The 24016-nt window shown below is 45.4% G+C and overlaps 2 protein-coding genes across 22 annotated transcripts in view; one reads left to right on the top strand and one right to left on the bottom strand.

Moving 5' to 3' along the window:
• The window catches only part of Lrrc74a (leucine rich repeat containing 74A), a 29890-nt gene extending 5901 nt beyond the window's left edge, over positions 1-23989 (bottom strand). For 2 of the 7 annotated variants that reach the window (XR_015445062.1, XM_087195423.1), the window contains exons 1-10: positions 22926-23294; positions 18833-18967; positions 15919-16091; positions 12391-12498; positions 11731-11827; positions 8608-8657; positions 8022-8103; positions 3680-3765; positions 3036-3230; positions 740-835 (exon numbers count right to left, since the gene is read on the bottom strand). Coding sequence is in view for 1 of the 7 variants with exons in the window: in XM_087195423.1 (XP_087051549.1) it covers positions 740-835; positions 3036-3230; positions 3680-3765; positions 8022-8103; positions 8608-8657; positions 11731-11827; positions 12391-12498; positions 15919-16091; positions 18833-18967; positions 22926-22962 (1059 nt within the window). In the remaining 6 variants the exon portion in view is untranslated. Of the gene's footprint in view, positions 1-739; positions 836-3035; positions 3231-3679; positions 3766-8021; positions 8104-8607; positions 8658-11730; positions 11828-12390; positions 12499-15918; positions 16092-18098; positions 18221-18832; positions 18968-22925; positions 23295-23802 lie in introns of those variants that run through there. The other 5 variants (XR_015445067.1, XR_015445068.1, XR_015445066.1 and 2 more) reach the window with 5 other exon arrangements.
• The window catches only part of Angel1 (angel homolog 1), a 136475-nt gene that overhangs the window by 67667 nt on the left and 44792 nt on the right, over positions 1-24016 (top strand). The window contains exons 2-3 of one of the 15 annotated variants that reach the window (XM_021245977.2): positions 3686-3865; positions 7027-7119. The exons of 13 other annotated variants lie outside the window; for them this stretch is intronic. In XM_021245977.2, the coding sequence (XP_021101636.1) occupies positions 7096-7119 (24 nt within the window). In that variant the 5' untranslated portion in view covers positions 3686-3865; positions 7027-7095. Of the gene's footprint in view, positions 1-3685; positions 3866-7026; positions 7120-23735; positions 23914-24016 lie in introns of those variants that run through there. One more of the 15 variants, XM_021245995.2, reaches the window with a different exon arrangement.

The raw sequence follows: 24016 nt of genomic DNA, 5'->3' as shown, positions 1-24016 counted from the left end.
CTCGACTGGGATAGTTCTGATGTTTTAGAACTTGTGGATTTGATTGTGGGTTTCCTACATGATTTTGATTTTTTTGCATTGAGTGTTTGCATTGAGTGCTGATCCATTTGGACACAAGTGTAGTTCTTCTAGGTAGGTGCCCAGGGAGAGGATCCCTCCTTCCCACCATCCTGCCATGGCTCAAACAAACTGGGAGCTCTCCTTTGGAAGTGCCCTCAGAGCTGGTTTATGAGGCACAGGGGAAATGTCTCCTGGGAAATAGTATTCCATCAAACCTGGCTTCCACCAGCTCAGTCAACCTGTGCCATCCCCCACATGTGGTTCTGAGTACGTTTTGCCTTCTCAAAGAATGAGACTCGTGCTTGCAGGATGAAGACTATAGATGTTCTGGAGAAGGTCCCAGGAGGGAGCAGGGATTCCAGCACCCTTTGGACTTGACAGCATAGCAGGCGAAAGGGCAGGAAAAGGCCATGCTGTGGTTTGCATGTGGTTTGTTTCTCAAGGGGTTGTTTGTTGGAAGCTTGGTGTCCAGTGTGGCAATGTGAGAGCTGGTGGGGTCTTTCAGGGGTAGAGCCTAATGCAAGGTGACAGGGTCACTGCGACCTCAGTTACGAGGGAGCAAGACTCCTCTGGTCTCTGTCTTGTTGTCTCATTACTCCACCTCTCCCTGTCAGGTGCACTCCCGCCACGGCCTGCCAGAAAGTGACCGCTTACAGAATTGCCAGGGTGGATCACTTACAGAAATGTCAAGCTCTTCCATCTTAGACTTGGGGTTCTTCTTGATGGACAGGATAAGTAGAACAGCCCCATCCATACTTATAGGGTTCAGGAAGAGCTGTGGGAGGAGAGGTGAGTCAGGAAGAAGCTGAGATGGGGGCAGGAGAGGCTGGCTTAGAGTACAACTCCCTCTCTCTCTTTCTACTGGTTTTTTTTTTTAGCAGTACTGGGAATTAAACCCAGGTCCTTGAGCATGGTAGGCGAGTGATCTGCCACTGAGCTACATCTTCAGCCCTTGTTATTTTATTTTGAGGTACAGTTTCACAAAGCTGCCCAGGCTGACCTTGAATTTACAATCCTCCTGCCTCAGCCTCCTAAGTACGTAGCTGGGATTACAGATGTGTGCCACCACGGTTTGGGGCAACTCCTTATTCAATTCAGGTTCTCAGAAGTTTCCTTAGTGTCACTGGGCTCTCTCTGAGGCTGAATCATTCCCAGCCTCTGAGGGTATGGTGGTCCTCTCGGATGGCAGGCTTGTCCTCACTGTGTCTGCTTGTCCACGCTCTGGCCACTGAGGCTGTCACATCTATTATTTCCCTACCCACCCCTACTTTCTGAGGGACTTGAAGTTGCTATGAAAAGCCAGGTGGAGCTGGCTACTCTCTGCCTCTTGCTAGTTGTGTGGCCTGAGTAAGCCATGCAGCCTCAGTTTCCTCATCTGACAAGTGGAGCTGGTAGAGACCCACTTGTAAGGCTGGGATGTGGGAGATGCAGCACCTCTCCTGGTTCCAGGCATGGCAGGAGGCCCAGAGGGGCACTTTTACTGGAAGTCCTCCTCTTTCACCTCTCAAACTGCCCACCAGCTATGTTACACATCAGTGTGTAGAAGTGTATTAATGGAAAATGAATCCATTCATCCATCCAAGTAGTACATATTCACTGGGTGTCTACTACATTCCTGGCACAAGGCTAAGTCACTGTGAGGTTACAGTAATGGGTCAAACCAAACACAATCTTTGCTCTCATGAAGCTGGCACACTGTGGGACAATAGAAGATCGAATAATCACTCAAGTGGGAGAGAATACAATTATAGAGGACAGCAGGTTCTTGCCTGAAGGAGTGAGCAGGGTCCTGGGAATGGGTCACCTGGTTGGGAGACCCAGCAGGCTTCTCTGCAGAACAGCTGGTGAGCTGCGCCCTGCAGCAGAGCAGCAATTAAAGCAAGTGAGGAGAATGGCAAGCTAAGGCCCTGTGCTAGGCAGAAACGGGGGAAGACCAGGAGGCCTTGAGTGGAAAGCAAGGGAGAGCATGGGGTGGACTGAGGCAGGAGGGGCTCGCAGGGACCAGAGAAATGAATCTGAGCAAATGAATGCTCCAGGGGGTTTTAGATGGAAGACAGCAGGTGGTGGTGGGGAATAAAAGTCAAATTTGTGTTCTCAAAGCACACTCTGCCCACACTGCTTCAGGCAGTATGTTATTTATCAATCCTGTCCCTCTCTGTGTGTTAACCCACCCTCAGTGTGGAGGAAAACCTGAGAGACACCAGCAGGGAGGAAGAAAGACCAGTTAGTGATAGAGAAAATTTAAACTATAGGTTAGTTATTAAGGTAGCTGAAGTAGAATAAGTAATTGGTTCCTTTAAGATTTACCTTTCCCGTAACTCTTATTGTTTAAGGTGATGGCTAACTGAACCTTTGACCTGTAACCTAACTGTGGATAACATTTAACCTGGAGAAAAGCAAAGTAGAAATGTTTGGGTAGTTTACAATGTATGTGTTTTAGGCGCCATCTGTTTGTTATATGCCTGTGACTGTAACCATTAACAGGAACTAGTTGTAAAAGAGAAACAAATTTTACTGACTAAGACCACCAGAAATGAAGTAATGGCTAAAAGAAGATATAAAAGGAAATGTTAAAACAAAGGACAGGGCGCACATTGATTAGACCAGTTTCTGGCAGTCCTCCTCACTAGTGGGTAAAGGGTTTGTTTTTTTTACCCAACTTCTGTGTCTCCGTACATTTCTTTCTGTGATTCCGGAATATTAGGAGATGGCTGGGGCATACCAGGGAAAGCTGAGGTAGCACTGGGTCTACAGCAGAGAGGTGGACATAAATATAGGCACACAGGAAGTACAAGATGGATGTTCCTGACCACTCTCTCCAGCAACACCTAGCCATGTAACCTTGCTGCCCCAACTCCATCGCAGATGGACACAGACGCACACTTACAGATGTACACACAGACACACGGACACACAGACACACACACACATACACACAGACATGAAGGCTTGTTCCCAGTTCAAGGAGAGACTACCTTCAGCACTTGGAGGGTTTCATTGTACTCCAGTCCACTGCTGAGTTTGGAGGCCCCTTTGCTGCTGATGTTGTTGCCACTGACATCCACATGGGTCAGGCAGCTGTTGAGTCTGAGGACCTCCCCAAGGGCCAGCGCCCCTTCATTCCCAAAGCCATTCATGGACAGATTCAGTTTCTTCAGGGTCACGTTAGCCTCCAGGGAGAGGAAGCAGCATCAGTATCGAGGCTGTGTGTGACTCACCCCAACAAATGCCCTCACCTCTACCCACTGCTCATATCTAGACCAAGCTCTCAGTGGTTCTGGGAGAGACAGATCTGCCTGAAGTGTCCAGATTCTCCCCAGCTAGGCCCAGAGTCTTTTGAGACTCCCTCCATTTGGGTTCTGATCATTCCCTACTCTTTAATTAAGGTGTCCTCTTGGGGTGTGCCTAAAGATACCAAACAGGCCTCAGCAGGAGGGACTTATACAAGAAGTAATGGTACGGGAGTTGTGGGAGAACAACAACTCCAGAAACATCCAGTGAGAGCTCAGTGTGCCCTCATCCATGGTGACCGTGAGGGCGGGGGGGGCAAGATGGCAGGAGAGGAGGTCCTGGACATCCTCACCTGGGCTCAATGTACCCCTCTCAGTGAGCACCTTACCTGCAGACCGCTGCACAAGGCCACAGCTCCTTGAACGTGAAAGTGATTCCAGCTCAGATCCAGCGACTGGAGCCCTACATTGAGGGCTGGGAGAGAGAAGGGGTCAGCTAGGCACCCTGCATATCCAAAGAACCCAGCCTCAGAGTTCACAGGACTGCTCAGTGCCGTGCAAAGCAAAACACTCAGGTAACAATTTTCATTTATTTAAACACAAAATGGTAAGATGATCCCCAATGTTAGGAAAGACTATATTACCACAGGTGGCAAGTAAATTGGCATAATCTATCTGGCAAATATTATGGGAGCACAGATATTTTCCCATTAAAATATGTGTGCTAGGGCCAGGGATTTAGCTCAGTGGTTCTGCTGCCTGCCTTGCAAGTGCAAGGACCTGAGTTCTATCCCCGGTACCAAAAAAAAAAAAAAAAATGTATGCTCTCTTTTCCTAATAAAGGTAAGATTTGTGACTCATATATACCTGCTTGGCGGATTGTTATGCAACCATTAAAACAAATGCAGATAGCATGGGAAACACCTTCCAGGCCGTATGTATGGATGTAGTGTATCACACTACACAATGTCTTGTGTGGAACTTGTCTCCCGGGTGGCCTCAGGGACACAGTCAGCTGGAGGAGGGAGGCGTCAGGCCTGTTGGGGATCTGGCTTTATGCAGAGATTATACTTTTTTTTTTTAAATTAGAACATGATTTTGCTTGTGTGCTCCATATGGCTGGGAAACTTTCCTATTTAAGCACATTATTGTTGTTGTTTTTATTTGGGGAGGCTGGCTATTCTGGGCCACCATTGCCAGGAGAGGCTGAAGGCCTCTGGAACCATTTACTGCAGCAGGAATACCCTTCAGGCTTTGGGCAGTGTGTTATGTATCAGTCCTGTCCCTCTCTGTGTGTTAACCACAAGAATGTATTTCAGTAGATTGTACCTTGCATTATTTTGAGGACAAATGTTCTCCTGCCTTCATTCTCTCTCTGTTCCCTCTTTCCTTCACTTTTTTTAAATTGTTGTTTTTTGTTTTTTTGAGATAGGGTCTCACTATATATCTCAGGCTGGCCTTGAACTCACTCTGTGGCCCAGACTGGCCTCAAATGCCCAGCAATCCTCCTGCCTCAGCCTCCCAAGTGCTGGAATTACAGGCGTGCGCCATCATGCCCGGCTCCCTCTCTTTTACCCTTATTTCCCCTCCTCTGCCAGTTCCCTCATCAAAGCTATGCCTCCGTGTCTGCATCTCCTTCCTGGCCGCACAATTTGAACCTGAATGCTGATCTACTATCTGTTTGACCTCGGGCAGGTTGCTTATCTTTTCCTCACCTGTAAAACAAAGTCTTCACCTATACAGTGTTTTTGGGAGGATGATATAAAATGCAACCCATGTGCCTTATGGGTTATGCCATATGATCTAATACTTGGTAACCCTAAAAATAATATTTTTAAGAGCCAGGCATGGTGACCCACACCTGTAATCCCAGCACTCTGGGAGGCTGAGGCAGGAGAATTGAAAGTTTGAGCCCAGCCTGGGCAATTTGAGACCTCATCTAAAAAAAAGAAGAAAGGAAATTGGCAAAGCGGAAACTCAATTGCCAGACAGTCCCTGAACACATCGCTGCTCCCTCGTTCTGTCTTCCTTCTCCTTCATCCTAATCTTCTTAGGGGAAGACTGTCTTCGCGCTGCACTGCAGGAGCGGGAGCTCCCTTCCTTTCAGCACCAGCTCTCTCCTCTCCGCTGCCCATGCACCAGGCGTCACGCATCTTCTCCCCTCTTCGGTCCTGGACGTCGCTGCCAACCTCTCAAGCATGATTTGTCCTCTCGTTCTTCTGCGGGATCAGTCTTTTCCTTTTTCTCCTTTCAGCATTTTCAGCCTTAAAAATCCTCTCTGGATTGCTTGTCTTCCTCTGGCTCTCACCCTGTCCCCCTGGCCCCGCCCTTCCCCAGTTGCCCAAGGTGCCTTTTCTCCCTCTGCGCACCCTATTTTCAACCAACGTTCTCCAGCTGGGCTCCCATAGTCAGCCACTTCGCCAAAACAATGGTCGCCAAATTGCCAACTCTCTCCATGCTGCCAAGCCCTGGGTCATTCTTTTTTCCTGACCTCTAAGCCACATCTGACACAGTTGACTGCTTCCTCCTCCTTAACCGGCTCCCGTACTCAGCTCCTTGAGCCCGCACCCTCCTGGCTTTCCTCCTACTGCCGGACCTCTCCTTCCTAGACTCGCTCTCCTCCTCTCTTCAACCTGAACACCGTGGGGTGACTGGGGTCAGCAAGTGCCCCTGCTCAGCTCTACACACCTTGACGAGAAGACCTCACCCTGTCCCAAGGGTTAAAATGCATCTTCATACCTGTCACTCCTAAATGTGCCTTTCTGACCTCTTCCCCAAGCTCTAACCTCATACAGCAGATCGTCTACCTGACTTCCAGGCAGGGGTCGAATGGCCATCGACTGCCAAAGCTGCATGGCTAAAATGAAAACCTGACTTCTAACTCTGGTCCCACTGTAGCTGCTACTCCCTGAGTTTCCCCATCTTGGTAAATGACACTATTATCCAGCCAGCAGCTAAATCAAAATGACCACCAATTGGATTTATTTCTACCTCTCCCTCCCTCCCTTCAGCAAGTCCTTTTAGCTTGACTCCCAAATACCTTCTGAATCTTTCCCCTCCTATCTCTACCTCCTCCCTGAGCTCGCCTGGTTGTCCTGTCTTCCTGAGACTACCCCCCAGCCTCCTAATTGCTATCCTGTCTTCCATTCTTGTTCTCTTCCATTGCATTCTTCAAACCACAGACAGAGCAGTTCCACATCTGCAAAACAAACCCTGTCCCTCCTCCATGTACCACTCACCAGTGACTCCTTCCATGTGGAACAGAACCCAGACTTGGTCCTCAACATGGCCCTTGAGGTCTGAGGCCGTCTGACCACTGGCCATGTCTGTGCCCTCTGCCCCTTCCAGTCTCCTTTTTCCTCTCTGCTCCAGCCACCCAGTCCTCTGTCCCAGACACTTTGTCCTCTGTGTCCTCAAACATGAACATACCATGCTCCGTTTTTTCTGCCTGAAATGCTGCACCCCCAGAACTCAGTACATGATTTCTTCTTTGTTATTCAAGTCTCAGCACAAGGCTCCCTTCCCTGAGGGGCTTTCTCTCCTCTCCAGTCAACACACAGTCTAGGAATATCATCCTTTTTCTTACTCACTTGCCCAGGGGTGACCATCCAGGTTGATCTATTTCTTTTCCTTTTTATAACAATGCTGCAGTAACCTAATCAGCCATCTCTCTGTGGGTGTGTGATGGGATCTCTGCCCTAAGTATTTTATTTTATTTTATTTTTTTTTGTACCAGGGATCAAACTCAGGACCTTATGCTTGATGGAGTCTCTGAGCTGTGTAAAGCAGAACATGGCTTCACAGAATGTACACGTTTCCATTTCACCAGGTACTGCCCAGTCCTTCTCCACAGTGCCTTTATCTAGCGCCTTGTGAGTAGTTGTATTTCTCCCGACTGCAGTGTTTGATAGTTATCGACTTTAAATCTGCAGCTTTGACAGAGGACGAGGGGAATTTTTTTTTTTTTTTTTTTTGGTACTAGGGATCGAACTCGGGACCTTGCACTTGCGAGGCAGGTGCCGGAACCACTGAGCTAAATCCCCGGCCCTATAAGGGGAATCTTTAAGTTATTTTATTTTGCATTTTTTTATTTCTGAGGTTGGGCAGTTGACTCTCTTCTTTCAGTGCCCATGTATTTTGATTATTCTTTTATTAGGAGAATGTATCGTTCTCTAATTGGTTTATAGATTTTTTTTAAAAACAGGGTCTTGTTATGTGTGTTGCCCAAGTTGCCTTCAGACTCACAATTCTCCTACCTCAGCCACCCAAGCGGGTGGGATTATAGGTCCATGTCTCTGCAGCTGGTAATCTACAGGATCTTTTACAATAATCTGAACAGTAATCTTTTATATTTATACAAATGCCGTAAATATTCATTTCTTGTCTGTTGCTAGTTTTAAGGTTGTCCATAGTGTTTTTACCATACACATGGTTTAATGTATTGTTGTCAAACATATGAGTTGTTTTCCTTTGACTTTATGCCCACTGTGCCACACAGAATAATTGTTTGTCTCCTTGAGGTCAGCAAGTTGCATCTCCATATGTTTTTCTAATCTTTGGAAAGGTTTACTTCTCACATGTAGGTGTTTGCTTCAGTTAAAATGTATTTTGGACATGGTGTACAGCACTTTTGTAATATGAACATTAAAAAATAATTTAAAAATAAAGGGAGATTCAACAGTGATAGGTGATCCTCCCCCAATCCTTCCCCTTCCCTTCCTGGGAACATACCCAGCATCTGACCCAGGTATTCCCCTCCTTTATCAGAGAACTCATTGTGACTGAGATTCAGCTTCTTAATTCGGTAATTGGCCTAGAGGAATAAACAGGGGAAGGAGAGATTCTTTTTCTCTTCTGCCTATAATTCTCTTACCCACTTACCCCAGGGCAGTATGCTGGAGAGCTCTCAGGTTCCAAAAACTAGGTGGGCTAGGATTCATAGGCTGAAAGCAATGTAAAACAATCTTTCTTTCCTGCCTTCCCTTTGTTGTTGTTGTTGTTGCAGTGCTAGGGATTGAACCCAGGGCCTCACACATACTAGGCAAATGCTCTACCACCAAGCTACATTCCCAGCCCTAAAAACAATTTGTTAATTTTTTGTTTAATAGTTGATGGCTGCTGGGAAAATTTGGTGCCATCCTGAAAATCCTACTACTTGCTGCTACTTTTGCTGGGGTTGGCAGAGGTAAAAAATTCATCAGCTTCCTAAGCCATGTTGGTGGCCTTGTTTCACTATGCCTACAGCAGTTCTCAGTTTCACCCAACCCCCCAGGAACCCCCTTTCCCGTATGACTTGGCCCCACCCCCTACCCCTTACCGACAGGGCTTGGTATAAGAGGGCTGCAGATTCTTCCTTGAAGTTATTTCCTGTAATGAGGGTGCTGTGTTAGCAATGTACTCCCGATCAAGGTTCCCTTCCCATGCCATAGCCCTATCAGTTCTCTTCCCTCAGAACAACCAAACACAGAAAAGATGATGAGAACTTAAAGCAAAATATGTAGACACAAGAAAATAGGAGAAACTGTTTACCATTTCCTTTAATGTTCCCTTCTCTATCTGACCTGCAAATACGAATACCTGCAGCTTAGAAAGAATGCTTAACATTCTGTTCTACAAATAACTATGTATTACAACTGACATTTCATAGAAGAGAAATAAAAGAGGAAACAAATATCTGAAAAGATGTTCTATTGCATGGTATGTATTGAGCATCTATTCAATAGATGTTCTATGCAGTGGTTCATCAACTTAATAGTAATGTGGGAATATAATGAAGATAATAATAGTGACTAATATTGTTGAATATTTTTATGCTAGATACTCTTCTAAGCATTTTAGCTTTTAATTCACTCAATCTTCACAATCATTGTCTGAAATGAGTAATAAAATTTCCCTTAGAAAAGCAAGGCACAAAAGGGTTAACTAACCAACTGGTGTCAAATCTGGGATTTGGAGCCCAGCACTGTGACTTCAACAACTCCACACTGAGCCATTTGATTCACAAACATTGTGCTAATAACCCTTCTGGGGACAGTACAGGAAGACAGTCCTTTGGCAGAACTGTAATCTGGTACAGGCTTCTTAAGGGGAAATTTGGAAATCAATTTTTAACTCCATAGAAGTGGATAATCTTTGTATTCAGTAATTACACTCCTGGCGGTCCATTTAGAAATACTAGAACATCTCTCCTTTAAAAGATGGCATGTTGGGGCTGGGGATTTAGCTCAGTGGTTCTGCCGTCTGCCTCGAAAGCACAAGGTCCTGAATTCGATCCCCGGTACCCGCCCCCCCCAAAGATGGCATGTTCAAGAAAGCCCTTTAAAACAGTAATTGAAAGATTGAAAAGTTGCAAATGATCTAAGTTCTTCTCCCCACGTATAGCGATGTTAAATAAACTATGCTACCTCCAGATCATGGAATACTATCCAGAAAATGAGATAAACCTATTTGTTCTTCATAGAAAGAAATCCAGGCTGGGTGTGGTGGTGCACACCTGCAAACTCAGCACTTGGGAGGCTGAGGCAGGAGGATTGCAGTGAGTTGGAGGCCAGCCTGGGCTACATAGTGAGTTCAAGACCAGCCTGAGCTACACAGAGAGACCATGTCTCAAAAAACAAACAAACAAAATCCAAAAAACTTGGACTAGTTTCCCTCTTGTTAGAGAAATTAGAGAATAATAATTGATACATAATAACATTTATATTAAAAAGTAAACTATTTCTGTATGTTTTCTTCTAGATATTTCTAGCATCTTTCCCCTATCACCTTCCTTTCTTCTTTCCTTCATTCTTTCCTCCCTTTCTTCCTTTTGTACTGGGGGTTGAACTTAGGGCTTTCTCACTGAGCTACACACCCAGCCCTTTTAAAATTTTTTGAAAAAATCTGAAATGAAGTCTCACTGAGTTGCTAAATTGCCCAGGCTGGGCTCAAATTTGTGATCCTCCTGCTTCAGCCTTCCAGAGCACTAAGTTTATGAGAATCCCTAATCTTCTCTGTATCCTAAGTACTTTTCAGTGCCTGACTCTTTATCTTTTTTTTCTTTTTCTGGGACCGGGGATTGAACTCTGGACCTTGTGCTTACGAGGCAGGTGGCAGAACCACTGAGCTAAATCCCCTCTTCTTTTTATCTTAAGTGCTTTTTTCAGTGATACATTTGACTGTAGATTTCTTTTTATTTATTTTTCTTAGGACTTACTAGGATCATTGTATCTGAGAGTTCATCAATTCAAGAAATGTGTCAGCTTTTACTTATTCAAATATCACTCATTCTGTTCTTTTGGAATTCCTATTAGCTATACTGAGTCTATTCATTTTTTATATCATTTTCTTTCATATCCTCTAAATTTTAAACTGCCATGCTGAAAGGTAGATAAAATAGGGTTTCTGCTAATTCTGTTCACTTGTATCTAATGTGCTGTTGAATTTATCCATTGAATCTTTAATTTCAGAAACTACCTGTTTTCTATTTCTTGATAATGTTGAGGGGAGGAGAAGCCTTTTAACATACAGTGATTTGCTCTCTTCTGCTTTACCTTGCATGGTTTTTATGGCCTTAATCACAGCAAACATCTTTGATAGTTGGGTCTAAGATATCCCAACTCGCCTACAGTTGCAGTTAATGTTGCCCCTACTTAGTTTGGGTGATAAGGTCCATGGTCATCCCCTTCACTATACCTGACAGTTCCACTTTCCAAACCTCTCAAGGTTCAATCCTGCTCCTTATAAATCTGACAGCTCTTATGTTTTCTTGTTTGTTTTGCAGTTTTGGATCATGAGCCCCATGGTAGGGGTTTATCTATGGGAATCCCAAGAGCCTGAGTCTTACAAAGGGACTCCTGATTCTTATCAGCACAAGACCATTTTTTAATGTTTATTTCTTGGCTTAGGGGTTCCAGGACTCTGCAGATAGCATAAATCTGCAAACCTGAGTGAGGGCAAGTCTGTAGGTACCAGAATTCTCATATGACTTTTCCCTCAATGGAACATTGATAATGAACTAATTTCAAAATTAGTATATAACAGAGGATCAGGTGGAAATAAACACTGCTAAACAGGATAGAGAAACAGGATAGACTGATGGCAAGGTAGAGTGGTGTTTTCATAGAGCAGCCAAGAGCATCCCACCGAGGAGATGACATTTGAACAGAGCCATGAGTGAGGAAAGAGAGGAAGCTGAGTGAGCCACATACACACATCTGGGGTGCAGATATTCAAGTAGAGGAAAGAGTGCTGCAAAGCAGGTCAGGCATGGCTTGTTGAAGAAAGCAGGAAGCCAGTGTGGCTGTGGAGAGGGAAGGATGAATGTGTAGCAGGAGGAAGGTGCACTATTCTGATCTCTGAGGCCAGAAAGAGCTCTTCTGGTTCAACTGGATTCTGGGTTCTCCCTGCTTCTTTTCTTCCTCTCTCTTGGAGAATTCTCCCTTGTGTTCTGTGATCTCACCTGAAAGCTCAAGTTTCCAGAGCGAAGAAATATTTTTCTGGAGGAAATCTGAGATCATCTTGGCCCCCTCCAAACCCAAGCTGTTGTTGGAAATATTCTAAAAGGCAAGAACACACTTGTGTATGTACAAACCCCAGCCAAGTGTCCTCGTTACTAGATGAGCCCAGGGCAGGGTTTCTGAGGGAGCAGGGTTGGGGTGGGGAGCGAGGGCTGAATGAAAGTATTAGGAGAAGGATTAGAGTCACAGCAAGGACTGACGGAAGGGAGGCAGGAAACTCTGCTCCCTGTCTGGATTCTCTGATGCCTGTCATGAGGCTGCAGTGTTGCTGAAATCCGTTCAGTGACTCCCCACTTCCAACGAGCTCAGCCCTGGTACTTCAATGAGCACATTGTTTTGTTTTGCAACTCAAAGCAGCTTCATTTGGAGAGTTTAGCTTTGGCATGAAACAATTAAAAAGTGAGTTTGAACAAATCTGTGTAAATTCCATTCACTGATTCATGCCATGCTCTGGGGCACGGCCCTCTTTGAGAAGTCACATCTAGCGGGGGAGGAGCCTGCAGATCAGGGGCAGACACCCGGAGGCTGACCTGGGCCTGGCAGGGGACTGTGGCTTGGCTTGAGTGGGTGAAAGGAGGAGGCAGCGGAGCAGGGCATAGTACCAGCTCCTGGAGATAGTAGTTCTCATGCAGCATCTCCACCAGGCTCAAGACACCCTCCTGCATGATACGGTTGTCTTCCAGCTCCAGTCTGATGATAGCCGTATTGGACTTCAGCCGCCACCAGAGAAAGGAGAGAAGGACACAGAAGTAGTTGGTGACCTGGTCAGTTCCCTGCTCGCTATGGTTCAGAACTCTTGAACATCTCAGTTATGGAAAAGGGTGCTATGGTTTGGTTGTGGCTGTGTCCCAAGGGTTCATGTGTTGGAGGCTTAGTCCTCATATGGCCATTTGAAGAGTTAAAGGTTTGAAAAGTTAACGGGGGGGCGGTAGTGGAAGGTCTTACTGACCCTTCCTTGTGTTTTCCTGTCTTATTGCGTCCTCGCTCCCTCTCACACACACTGCCATTGTGATGCCAGCCACCATGTGGCCTTCATCAGAGCCAAGCTGTTGCCAGTGCCATACCCTTGAATGTGGTGAGCTAAATAAACCTCTGTCTAAAGTTACCCAGCTTCAAGTATATTGTTACAGTAATGGACAATGGACCAATACAGAAGGTTTGGAGGTGCAGGTGAAGTGCATTGAAGGCCACCCCACTGAGTTCTGTAGAACAATGGGCTTTTCTGGGAGAAGCTTGAAGAGGATCATTAAAGCAACTAAAGGCCTGAAAATCAAGAGCCACAAGGATGAGCTAAATAGCTAACCATGAAGCCTCAAGGAAAAGGACCTATTGCAAGATGGAGGGAAACTTAATACATTTAACAGGGGAGCATAAACATGAAGATTCATGCAAGGAGGCCCTCTAAAGCATTTGCTTTGCTTCTCCAAAAGCTTTTCTTTCAGTTTAGCCTAATTTTTCTCTCTCTCTCTCTCTCTCTCTCTCTCTGCAGTGCTGGGGGGATCTAGGGCCTCACACATGCCAGGCAAGCACTCTACCACTGAACTACACCCCAGCCCCTGATATCCTTTGAATAAAAGGCTGTCTCAAGCCTGTTTAGAAGGAACTAGGTTTAGATCTTCAGTAAATATCTAAATGCAAGCTAGTCTGCATTGCTGCTGAGAGCAAAATGAGAGGGAATGACTCACATTGTAGCATTAGTTCTAACCAGAACTTTTATTCTTCTCTTCTCCCCCTTGCTCCCATTACAAACAGTGTCAGAGAACAGGCACATCTTTGGATTTGAGAATTTTCAAAGCCCACATAGCAGTGGAGAAATATTAGGTATTAAGGAGCCTTTGGGCCTGTTTTCTCTCTCAGCAAAAAAGAAAACATGATAGTTAGAGCTACTGCAATGAAGAATGGTATGCCAGGGGCCCGGAAGATAGCTCAGGTGCCTCCCAGGTAGGTGCTGCCTATCAGCATCTGGACACTTGAGTTGATTCCACCCCAGAGTCAGGCTTGGGACCTGCAGTTCATAAGGTGAAGCAGGAGGCTCACTCACCAAGCCATCCACACTCATTTCCCATGGGCTAATGTCTGCTTGTCACTCTCCATGCTGAGTGGTAGGGAAACAAGACAATAGAGAACATCCCTACACTCAAGCTTCTCCCCAGCCCCACCATCAAGTTCAAGGGCCTGTTGCTAGGCAGGAAAGTATACACCCCAGTTGAAATATGATCCCTGCTATTAGGATGGTTCTACTCTAAGCAGGGGAAACACACATCTGTGAGGATTTAAACAGCAAAAGAGAAAGTTTAGTCCATGAGAATGTCACAATGATCAATTGTCAAATAAATGATATGGAAAACCAGAGAAGAAAATAAGTACCCTCCCCAAACAGAAGCTGCTGTCACTAAGACACAAGTGTCCAAATCCTGAAAGGGTCTTACTGTTATCCTCCACCGTCCCGCCCCCCCCCCCCCCCCGCCCCGTGAAGCTCATGAGGTAATGGTGCATTCCTAACACTTCATTAATCAGTCTTTCAGCCCTCAACACATTTCAAGATGGCTTTGTGCCTTCTCTGCTCGTTCCTCGCTCGTTCGCAGAAAACAGTACAATCATCTGTTTCGTACAGCTTCTTTTTTTTTTGGTACTGGGGATTGAACTCGGGACTTTGAGCTTGTGAGGCAGGCACCGGAACCACTGAGCTAAATCCCCGGCCCTCGTACAACTTCTTAATGGGCATAAGCTAAATGCAAATGCTGCTACATTTTCAAAAAAGAGGAACATGTGGGGCAGAAGACAAGGAAAAATAAGGCCATGTATTTCACAGAGACGCTCTTCAGTGCCAGCTGGGGACGAGGACCCTCAAGTGGCCAGCACACCACCTGATGCCTCAAGGAACTTACAGCCTATCAGTGATAATGTTCAGCAATGAACGTGGATGGCAGACTGCAAGGCTTTTGGGAGTTTCCATGCATTTCATAATTGGGTAGACATCAAAGCACAGAATTGCCTTCCTCACTCTTCATCCTCTTAGACTTCTGCCTCGTGGGATCTAGCTAAGTCCATCTTCCTGGGACTTGTCCTTCCTGTCTCTAGCCAGCTTCTCCCACCTCTCAGTCTTTCTCTAAAGAATTCACTGACTCCACTTCTCCTTTCGGATCTTTCATAGACGCATACTTTAAAAATTATTCATCTTGGGCTGGGGATTTAGTTCAGTGGTTCCAGCACCTGCTTTGCAAGTGCAAGGTCCCAAGTTTGATCCCCAATACCAAAATGAATAAATAAATAAAAATTATTCATCTGTTCTGTTATTTTTCCTGTTTTTTCTTTCCATGATCAGTTTGAAGACTACTGATTTTAAAGTATCACCTCTAAAGAACATCTACCAAGTTGCCTTACTGAGCTTTTAGAAATAGAACTTTCAAAAAAAATTGAGCTTGGGCTGGGGATGTAGCTCAGAGGTGCTGCGCCTGCTTGGCAAGTGAAAGGTCCTGAGTTCGATCTCCGATACCAAAAAAAAAAAAAAGGAGCTTTCTTTTTGCCTTCCTAAATGAACAAATGGTCTGGTGTTGACATATAGTTGTTATATTTTCTGTGATGAGAGTCAGTTTTGTACATAACTAGTTATAATTATATAAAGTTATGATGAATTCAAGGTTGAATTCTTGTTTGGTCATGCCAAGCCAAGAAATAACGTTATTCCTGAGGGGAAACAAGATTTACTGTAGAGTGTGGTCTGTCTTTATAAATTCTAATGCTGCAAAGAGAAAACATTGAAAGGAGTGGCTCAGCAGCAGACTCACTCATTACAGAGGTGAGCTTTGCAGTGGACCCCCAGTACTGAGTATTGTATTGTGCTCTTGCATGAACTTTTAGGCCCAATTCCAGCCCAGGCCCTTGCCCTGGGCCCACAGGCTGGGACTTTGCTTCCTGAATGGAAACAAGATCCTGGTTTCTAGCAGTGTACTTCCTAGAGCTCAAGAGAAATATGTGCTCACTGAGGAAATCAGCTGGCAGCCAGGCAGGACCCTGGGCAGGTGGACACAAAGGTTCCCCTTCTAGGCTCCAAAGGAGAGACCCTCTGAATCTCTGCCACCTTGTTAATCATCCAGGGTCCATGCGTTGCCTCCCCCAAGCATACTTACCACCAGGGCTATAGCGATAGCCTTGGTACCCATGGGGCCCAAACCATGGTGGTTGAGTTTCATGTAGGGCTCTTCCATGTTCCGAATGAAGTAAGAGACAGGCACCACACCCACCAGTTTGCAGGCCTCCAGGTACAGCTCCCTTTGTCCAGTGATGAAGGACCTCTCAGTATCTACAGAGAAAGACAGGATGAAGTTGGCTTTGGCTTAGCTTCCTGCTAGTACCAGGTGATATTCATTATGTCCCTGTGGGTATATGCTCTAGAAGCAACCACCGATCCTACAGTCACCCAGTGGTGGGAGAGGGAAACACTAATCCCAGACAATACTAAATGGACATCTCCCTTTGGGTAAGATATAAGGCCGCTGGCTTTAGGCCCCAGGCTTTCTCAGCAGAGATGAGAGGTACGCCCTCATCTCACCATCCCAGGTTGGTGGCATCCAATGGCTCACCACCAGGGACATGGAGAGACCCTGCCTCCTGCCACATTGGGACAATCCCAAAAGGTAAAGACAGTAAGCACAAAGCTGGGGACTTTAAAAATTTTTATTTTACTGGTACTAGGGATTGAACTCCAGGGTGCTCTACCATTGAGCTACCTCTCCATCTTCTATTATTATTATTATTATTAATTATTATTATTATTTTCATTTTGATAGAGTTTCACTAAGTGTCCCAGGCTGGCCTCAAACTTGCAATCCTCCTGTCTTAGCCTTTCAGAGTGCTGAGATTACAGGTGTGTGCCATTGTGTCCTGCTTGGAGACTTTCCATGGTTGAGGGAGTCTCCGTTTCAGTTTCAGTTTTGCTACCACTATGAATAGAGTTTGCCAAAGATTTAGATAAGTACCAAGAAAAAGTCCACGAGTACCACAGTGCCATCTCAGGATGGCAAATCAGAATCAGACAGAACAAGCAAACTTCCATCTGGTTGGCCTTCCTGCTGTCATCCCTTCTTCTCCAAGGACAAGTTTAGCCCTAAATGACACAGCTGATCAAAGATAAAGCCAGCATACAAGAAAAGGGACTCTACCTCTCCATTTCCACCTCTCAGGGCCTTTATTCCTTAGGCTTTAGACCAGCCTGACCCATGGCCAACAGGCATTGGGCCTGCCTGGATTCTGGGGCCCCATAGTTGGTCCCCACTAGGCAAGTCCAATCACAGGCATTCTGTGGCCACTGGCTTCTACATGTGCATCTGTTTTTCCCTCAGATCCCAGGGCCTCTAGCCAAACTACACCAAACATTTTTAATGCAAATGAGAGCTTTGTTGGGGAGAGGACAACTTTACAGGGAAGCTGGTTTGGTCAGGACAGCTATTTCTTTTTAGAATGGTTACATGGCAAGGTTTTTCAACATCGGCACGGCTGACATTTCTAGTTGGAACTCTGCTGTGTGGGGCTGTTCTATGCATTGTGGTGTGCTCTTTAGTAAGAGTCCCTGGCCTGTGCCTCCATGTGACATTAGCAGTCCTTCACTCCCATAGTTTGGCAACTGTCCCCTGGATGTACATTTGCTTCCGGGCAAGAACACTGTCGAACAGGAAACAGCCTGTGGTGGGTGAGCAAAGCCCACGTCCATCTGCCCTACTTCTGCAGACTCACCTCCAGCTTGCTGCTCTCATCAGGAAGCTCTCCTGCCCCTTCCCAGCATCTCAGCACCAGCAGCAGGGACAGCAGGAGCCAGAGCAGCTGAGCTCCAAGTTTCTTCTCATGATAGAGTTTTTGGCAGCCATTAGAGGTTCTGGGGTGGGGTGGGGTGTGGGGGGGGTAAGGCAACCCTTGTTTCATTCTTGGGCCCAATTCTGCTCTGATCTTTCATGCTGAACCTTTCTAGCTATATTCACCGTGGTTATATTTCAGAGGCAGCTTGCCAAAGTGCTGTCACTTGCTGGGGACGAGGGGGCAAGGAGGAATGAGATGGGAGCAGGAGCCTTGGGCAAAGCATCCAGGGTTGTCCTCTGCCACCTCCTCCCATCAGGTAAAATCAGATGTTGCAAGCAGCACTAGTGACAATCTGGGGACAGCGAGGAGGAGATGTGTGTTGAAGGGGAGTGTATGTTTACCGTGGTGGGGAGGTTTTATAAACTGACTCCATGTTCGTAAGCTTCACAGTTTAATGTTAAGGTCAAACAGTCTCCCTTTGGTCTTGGATGCTTGTGACTCACTGCCTCTCACTTACGCACAAGGGCACGGGACAGGAAGTGTGACTTGGGCAGCCTGAGGCTGGTTCCACCCGAAAGGACCAGTATTATCCTCTCCTTGCTTCACAAATGTTCTTTTGGCACTTCCTTCCTTGGGAAACTGGGAGGAAAAAGAAGGGAGAGGTATTGTGTGCAACAACAGAGACTTTGCTGCAGCTCAATAGGCTTAGATTTGTCATAGGCTTCTCGAGTAGGGGTATGAGAATTCCAAGATGATCACAAAGTCACCAGGTTGCAAGACGGGTCACAGAGACCCTGTAGGGCTCCAGAATATTGGATGCAGAGGGCAAATCAAGGTGGGTCAAATGTGGTGGGCTCAGCCAACATGGCTTGACCAGCTCACACAAGCTCTTTAAGTCTCACTTTCCTATTCTGGAAAAGGCTAGTAGTAGTATCTCCCTCCTAGGACTGTGGAGAATTCATACAAGATGCCACACAGGGAAATGTTTAAGATGGGAAACCCCTGTGTGTTGGTTCAGCTTTCAACAAGCTGATATGGGACACTCCATGAGGCAGGTCACAGCTGGCAGCTGTAGCTGCTGTCCCTAGCCCGCCTGGAGGAGGCTGTCGAATAGAATCATGCACAGCCTTCTGCTAGGGTCCCCTGCAGAATAGCCTGCTGGATGGAACCAGATTTCTTCAGCTCTGAGGGAACTGATGGGGAACATCAGCCACCCTGATGGGGACAGCCACACCAACCCTAGATGCCCACCTTCACCTTCAATCTCCAGGTCTGTTTCTGAATCCTCCCAGGTGGGTTTCTCTTTCTCAACAGTGGAGGGAGCTTCAGCCTCACCGTAGAGCATGGCATCGCTGCTCTGGGGCGCTAACTCGCTCTCAGTCCCATCTGGAAGAAAAATTCATTTCCTTGATTTCTGGACTGACACCTGGGTGTTGGAGGGGCACCTGTTACTGATCTCCCTGGATGCCCACTCCCTTCCTCTGCCTCCGGGGTCTTGGCTGCAGCCTGTGTCCCCTCAGCCTTTGTGCGGCAGCCCTGCCAGGATGACTGTTCTATGAGCCCTCCCTTCTTGACATGCTGCTGGCTCATGGGGTTGTGTGGCAAATGCTCCCTGGGAACTGGCTTTCTCCTGCCCCATTTCCTGTCTGGGGCTTGTCTTGGTGGGTTTCTTGCTCACATTTTCCCCTTGAGCGGTTTCAGGGTCTGCAGCTACTCTGTCAGATAAAAGGATGTTTCCAAGCTCAGGCTTCTTCATCCTCAGGAATAAATGGTGCTGGGGTGGGTAGGGACCATGCAGGTGGTGACTTGAGTCAAATGCAAAGTAAAATGGACAGGAGCAGAACCATTGAGCAAGGGACAGAACCTCTTTCCTAAGAATTTGATCCAGTTTCTCTTCCTTTCAACCCAACATTGTTTTTATGACCAGGAAGACAAGGCAGGAAAATCTACCTTAGGTTGAAATTGATTTTTAAAATTTAAAAAAATGTTATTAGCACATTTGCAATACATAATGACTACATTCATTGTGGGAAGTTGGTACATGTACATAACATATCTCAAAATTTTTTTTGACACAGTCTCACTCTGTAGATCAGGGTGACCTTGAACTCACTATGTAGCCCAAGCTGGCCTTGAATTTGGTGATCCTCCTGCCTCAGCCTCCCAAGTGCTGGCATTACAGGCGTGCACCACCGTGCTTGCCAAACACATCTTCATTTTATTTATATCTCCCTCTTGTCCCTTCCCTTCCCCTTCCTGTCATCCCTTGGTCCCCTTCCTTTTGCAAAAGCTCTATCTCCCTGTTTCCTATTAGCTGTCTTTTATTTTGCTCTTTAATTTATTTATACTTTGGGTTTCTCATATAAAAAAATCATCAAAAATTTCTCATATAAGAAAAATCATATAAGAAAAATTATTTGTGTCTGATTTATTTCACTTAACATTTTGGTCTCAAGTTGCATCCATTTTCCAACAAATGACTCAAATTTATATTTCTTTATGGCAGAGTAGTACTCCATTGTGATTAAACACCATATTTTCTTTATCCATTTATCTGTTGACAGACAGACATATAGGCTGCTTCCAAGGTTTAGCTATTAGGAGTTTTGCTGCTATAAACATGGGTGTGCATGTATCACTGTAATATAATGTCTTTAACTCTTTAGGGAGGATACCTAGAAGGGGAATAGCTGGGTCAAATGGAATTTCTAGTTTTTGTTTTTTGAGGAATCTCCATACTGGTTTCCATAGTAACTATGCTAGTTTACATTCCCACTAACAACATAGAAGGGTTCCTTTTTCCCCACAGCCTCGCCAGCATTTGTTATTATTTGATTTCTTGATGATAGCCAATCTTTCTGGACCAAGATGGACTCTCAGTGTTGTTTTACTTTGCATTTCTCTAATGGGCAGAAAGGTTGAACACTTTTTCAAATATTTATTGGAGATTTGTATTTCTTCTTCTGAGAAGCCTGTATTCATTTCCATTGACCATTTTTTGGTTGGGTCTTTTATTTTGGGAGAGATCTAATTTTTAAAAATTCTTTATGTATTCTAGATATTAGTCTTCTGTCTGAGGAAGAGCTGGCAAAATTTTTTCCCATTCTGTAGGTATCCTCATGATTGTTTGTTTTTGCTTTGCTGAAGATTTTTAATTTGTTATAAACCCATTTGTTGATTCTTGTTTTGTTTTTTGTTTTTTTTTTTTTGGTACTGGAGATCGAACTCGGGTCCTTGCGATTGCGAAGCAGGCGGTGAAACCACTGAGCTAAATCCCCGGCCCTGTTGATTCTTGATGTTATTTGTTGTGCAACTGGGGTTCTGTTCAGAAAGTTCTTGGCTATGCCTGTGTCTTCAAGACCTTTACTTATTTTATCTTCCAATAGATTATTTTCATTTTAATATTTACATCTTTGATCTATTTTGACTTTAGTTTAGTACATGGTGAGAGACATGGGCCTAGCTTCAATCTTCTGCTTGTGTATAGCCAGTTTTCCTGGCACAATTTGTTATCTTTCTTCTTCTATATGTTTTATGGTCCCTTTATCAAAGATCAGATGGCTGAATGTGCCTGAGATTTTCTGTGTCCTCCATTCTGTTCCATTCATCCACATGTCTGTTTTTGTGCCAGTGCCATGCTGTTTTTTATCACTGTAGCTTTGCAATATAACTTGAAACCTGGGACTGTGATGCCTCCTGCTTTGCTCATATAGTCCAGGATTGCTTTTGCTATTCTAGGTCTCTTCTGGTTCCATATGAATTTTAGGATTATTTTCTCTATTTCTGTGAGGAGTGCTGTTGGTATTTTGATTGGGATTGCATTAAATCTATATATCAATTTTGGAAGTGTACCCATTTTGACAATATTGGTTCTGCCTCTCCAGGAACAGGGTATATCTTTTCTTTCTCTTTTTCTCTCTCTCTTTCTTTCTTTCTTTCTTTCTTTCTTTCTTTCTTTCTTTCTTTCTTTCTTTCTTTCTTTCTTTCTTTTTCTTTCTTTCTTAACAGGTTCTCATTATGTAGCCTAGATTGGCCTCAAACTTGTAGTGATCCTCCTATCTCAGTTCCTGACTGCTGGGATTACAGGCAGGTGCAACCACACTTGGCTAGTCTTTCTATTTTCTGATGTCCTTTTTGATCTCCTTTTTCAGAGTACTATAGTTTTTGTTATATAGGTCTTTCACTGCCTTTGTTAGCTTAATTCCTAAATATTTAGTTTTTCTTGTGAAGCTATTGTGAATGGTGTTGTTTTTCTAAATTCTTTCTTAGTAGGTTCATTACTGGAGTACAGGAACACTATTGATTTTTATAAGTTGATTTTGTGTTCTGCTACTTGCTGAATTTATTAGCTCTGGGAGTCTTTTGGTGGAATTTCTTGGGTCTTTTATGTAAAGGATCATGTTGTCTGTGAATAAAGATAATTTGACTTCTTCCTTTCCTATACATACCCTTTTTATTTCATTCTCTTGCGTGACTTTTCTGGCTAAAGTTTGAGTACTATATTGAACAGAAGTGGTGACAATGGACATCCCTGTCTTGTTCCTGATTTTTGTCTTGGTGACAAACGCTGCTGGTGGGAGGAGCAGAGCTCCCCTTACATGGATGTTCCACACTTAACAGATGTTTTTCCACTGGGCTCTTGATCTGCATCCAGCCAGGGGCTCCTGAAAGCCATACCTGAAGTCAGAGCTGAACCCTCTAGCATCACAGGACTCAGTGGTTTTGAGAAGTGGCTTTGAGAATGCTTGTCTTTCTTGCCCATAGACCAGGGCCCCAACATTTATTTACCAGCCTGTGAGACAAAGTTTGTGTGATGTGGGGCACAAATATCAGAGGCCTGGTGGTCAGGGGACATACAGCAGCTGAGCTGCCAAACTGCCTCAAGTGCCCTGAGAAAGTGATTTTCTGAGTCTCAGTTTCCTTATCAATCAAACAACTTTAGAATTCCATTCATCCCATGGGATGATGGTAAATATTTAACCACTGGTTCTCCAGGAAAACAAACAAAACAAAACAAAAAAAACACATTGTAATTTATAGTGTGGGCCAGTGCATGTGGTGTAAATATTCCCAAGATGACTGATTTTTAACTACCAAGGTGATGTCAGCCAGCTCACAAAATGACAATGAAAGTTGGCTAGAACCAATGTGAGCAACTGCAGCACAACACCCAACTGTCTCACTGATTGCCCAGCCCTCAACCCAAGTCAATGTAACGCATCATCCTGGTTCTAGAGGGAACCTGGCAGAGAGAGAAGAGGCTTTGGGGCCCACATAGTCTCCAGGCGCTCCGATACACAGCCTGGGAGGGCCCCAGAGGTGAGAGATGGGATGTCTTGTTCACCTTTTGTCTCGTCCTCAAGAGGCTCGTCACTGTCCATGCTGCCAGGGCTCTCTGGAGAGCTGCTGCCTGTTTCTTGCCACCTTTCAGCTGTCTCCCTAAGAAGCCTACCTGTCCATTCACCTCTGCCTCAAGCTGTGTGTCCTAGTCTCGAACAGGCAAATCCCAGGGGTGCCTGAAACCATCCCTTTGTCCCAGGGAGCTTTGGGGAGTTAGGGTTTTGGCAGGAACTGGATGTGCATAGGATAGACCCCAACTCTGTCTGGGAGTGGGAGCTACCTCCCCAGCTCATCAGGGAGAGTGGTACAGCTCGATTCCTGAGAGCCCTGTCGAAAAGATGCCCACCTGCCTGTGACTTTGTGACTTAGGAGCCATGTGATTTCAGTCTCAACATTCCGTGACCTCACACAGTCATTGTGATCCACGCAGGGGGACATGGCAACCGTGGGCCTTCCTTCTGCCCTCCTGGTGGTTCAGTCATCTTTTCTCATGACTGCTGCGGCCAAGCCTAGGCTTGGCTGTGAGTGTCAGGGTGCTGGGCAGGGGCCTCTCAGCGAGGGTGTATTTCTCTCTGAGTCAGGACCAAAGACAAGCCCCTTAATCAGGTGACTGTAAAGAGCTGCCACCATGTTTGTCTCTCAAGGTGGCTATGCTTCAGGTACCAAGTATTTCAGTGATGGGTGAAGTCGGTTTTCTTCCACCCAGTTTTTCCTTTTTCCTTTTCCCTTTGGGAGGGCATCCTCAACCTCAGAGCCGAAGATCAAGAAGCAAAGCACAACAAACATATGTTCTATCACTGCAGTTTGTTGCCGCCAGAGCACTGCTCAATCCAAACTACTGGGGTGCCTAAGTGGAAACCACTCAGCCATCATTCCCATACCTGGCTGTTCTCATCTGTGGTGGAGTTGAAGTTCAGGGGCAGTTTGCTGGCAGGAGAACCTGGATTCGTGTCTGTTCCTTCTCAGTAAACTTTTGGTGCATCAACTGTCAGGTCAGTGATGGAAGAGGTTGGGAATACGAAAATCCCTTTTTGTCACTTAGAAGAATGATGAAGATCTAGAAATCTGTGAAGGAAAAACATAGTTAGAATCAAA

This window comes from Heterocephalus glaber, unplaced genomic scaffold (genome assembly GCF_053883595.1).
Source record: "Heterocephalus glaber isolate CG9 unplaced genomic scaffold, H.glaber_assembly_v1.0 deba00001608, whole genome shotgun sequence".
Lineage (NCBI taxonomy): Eukaryota > Metazoa > Chordata > Mammalia > Rodentia > Bathyergidae > Heterocephalus > Heterocephalus glaber.
This window is presented reverse-complemented; position numbering and strand designations above follow the sequence as displayed.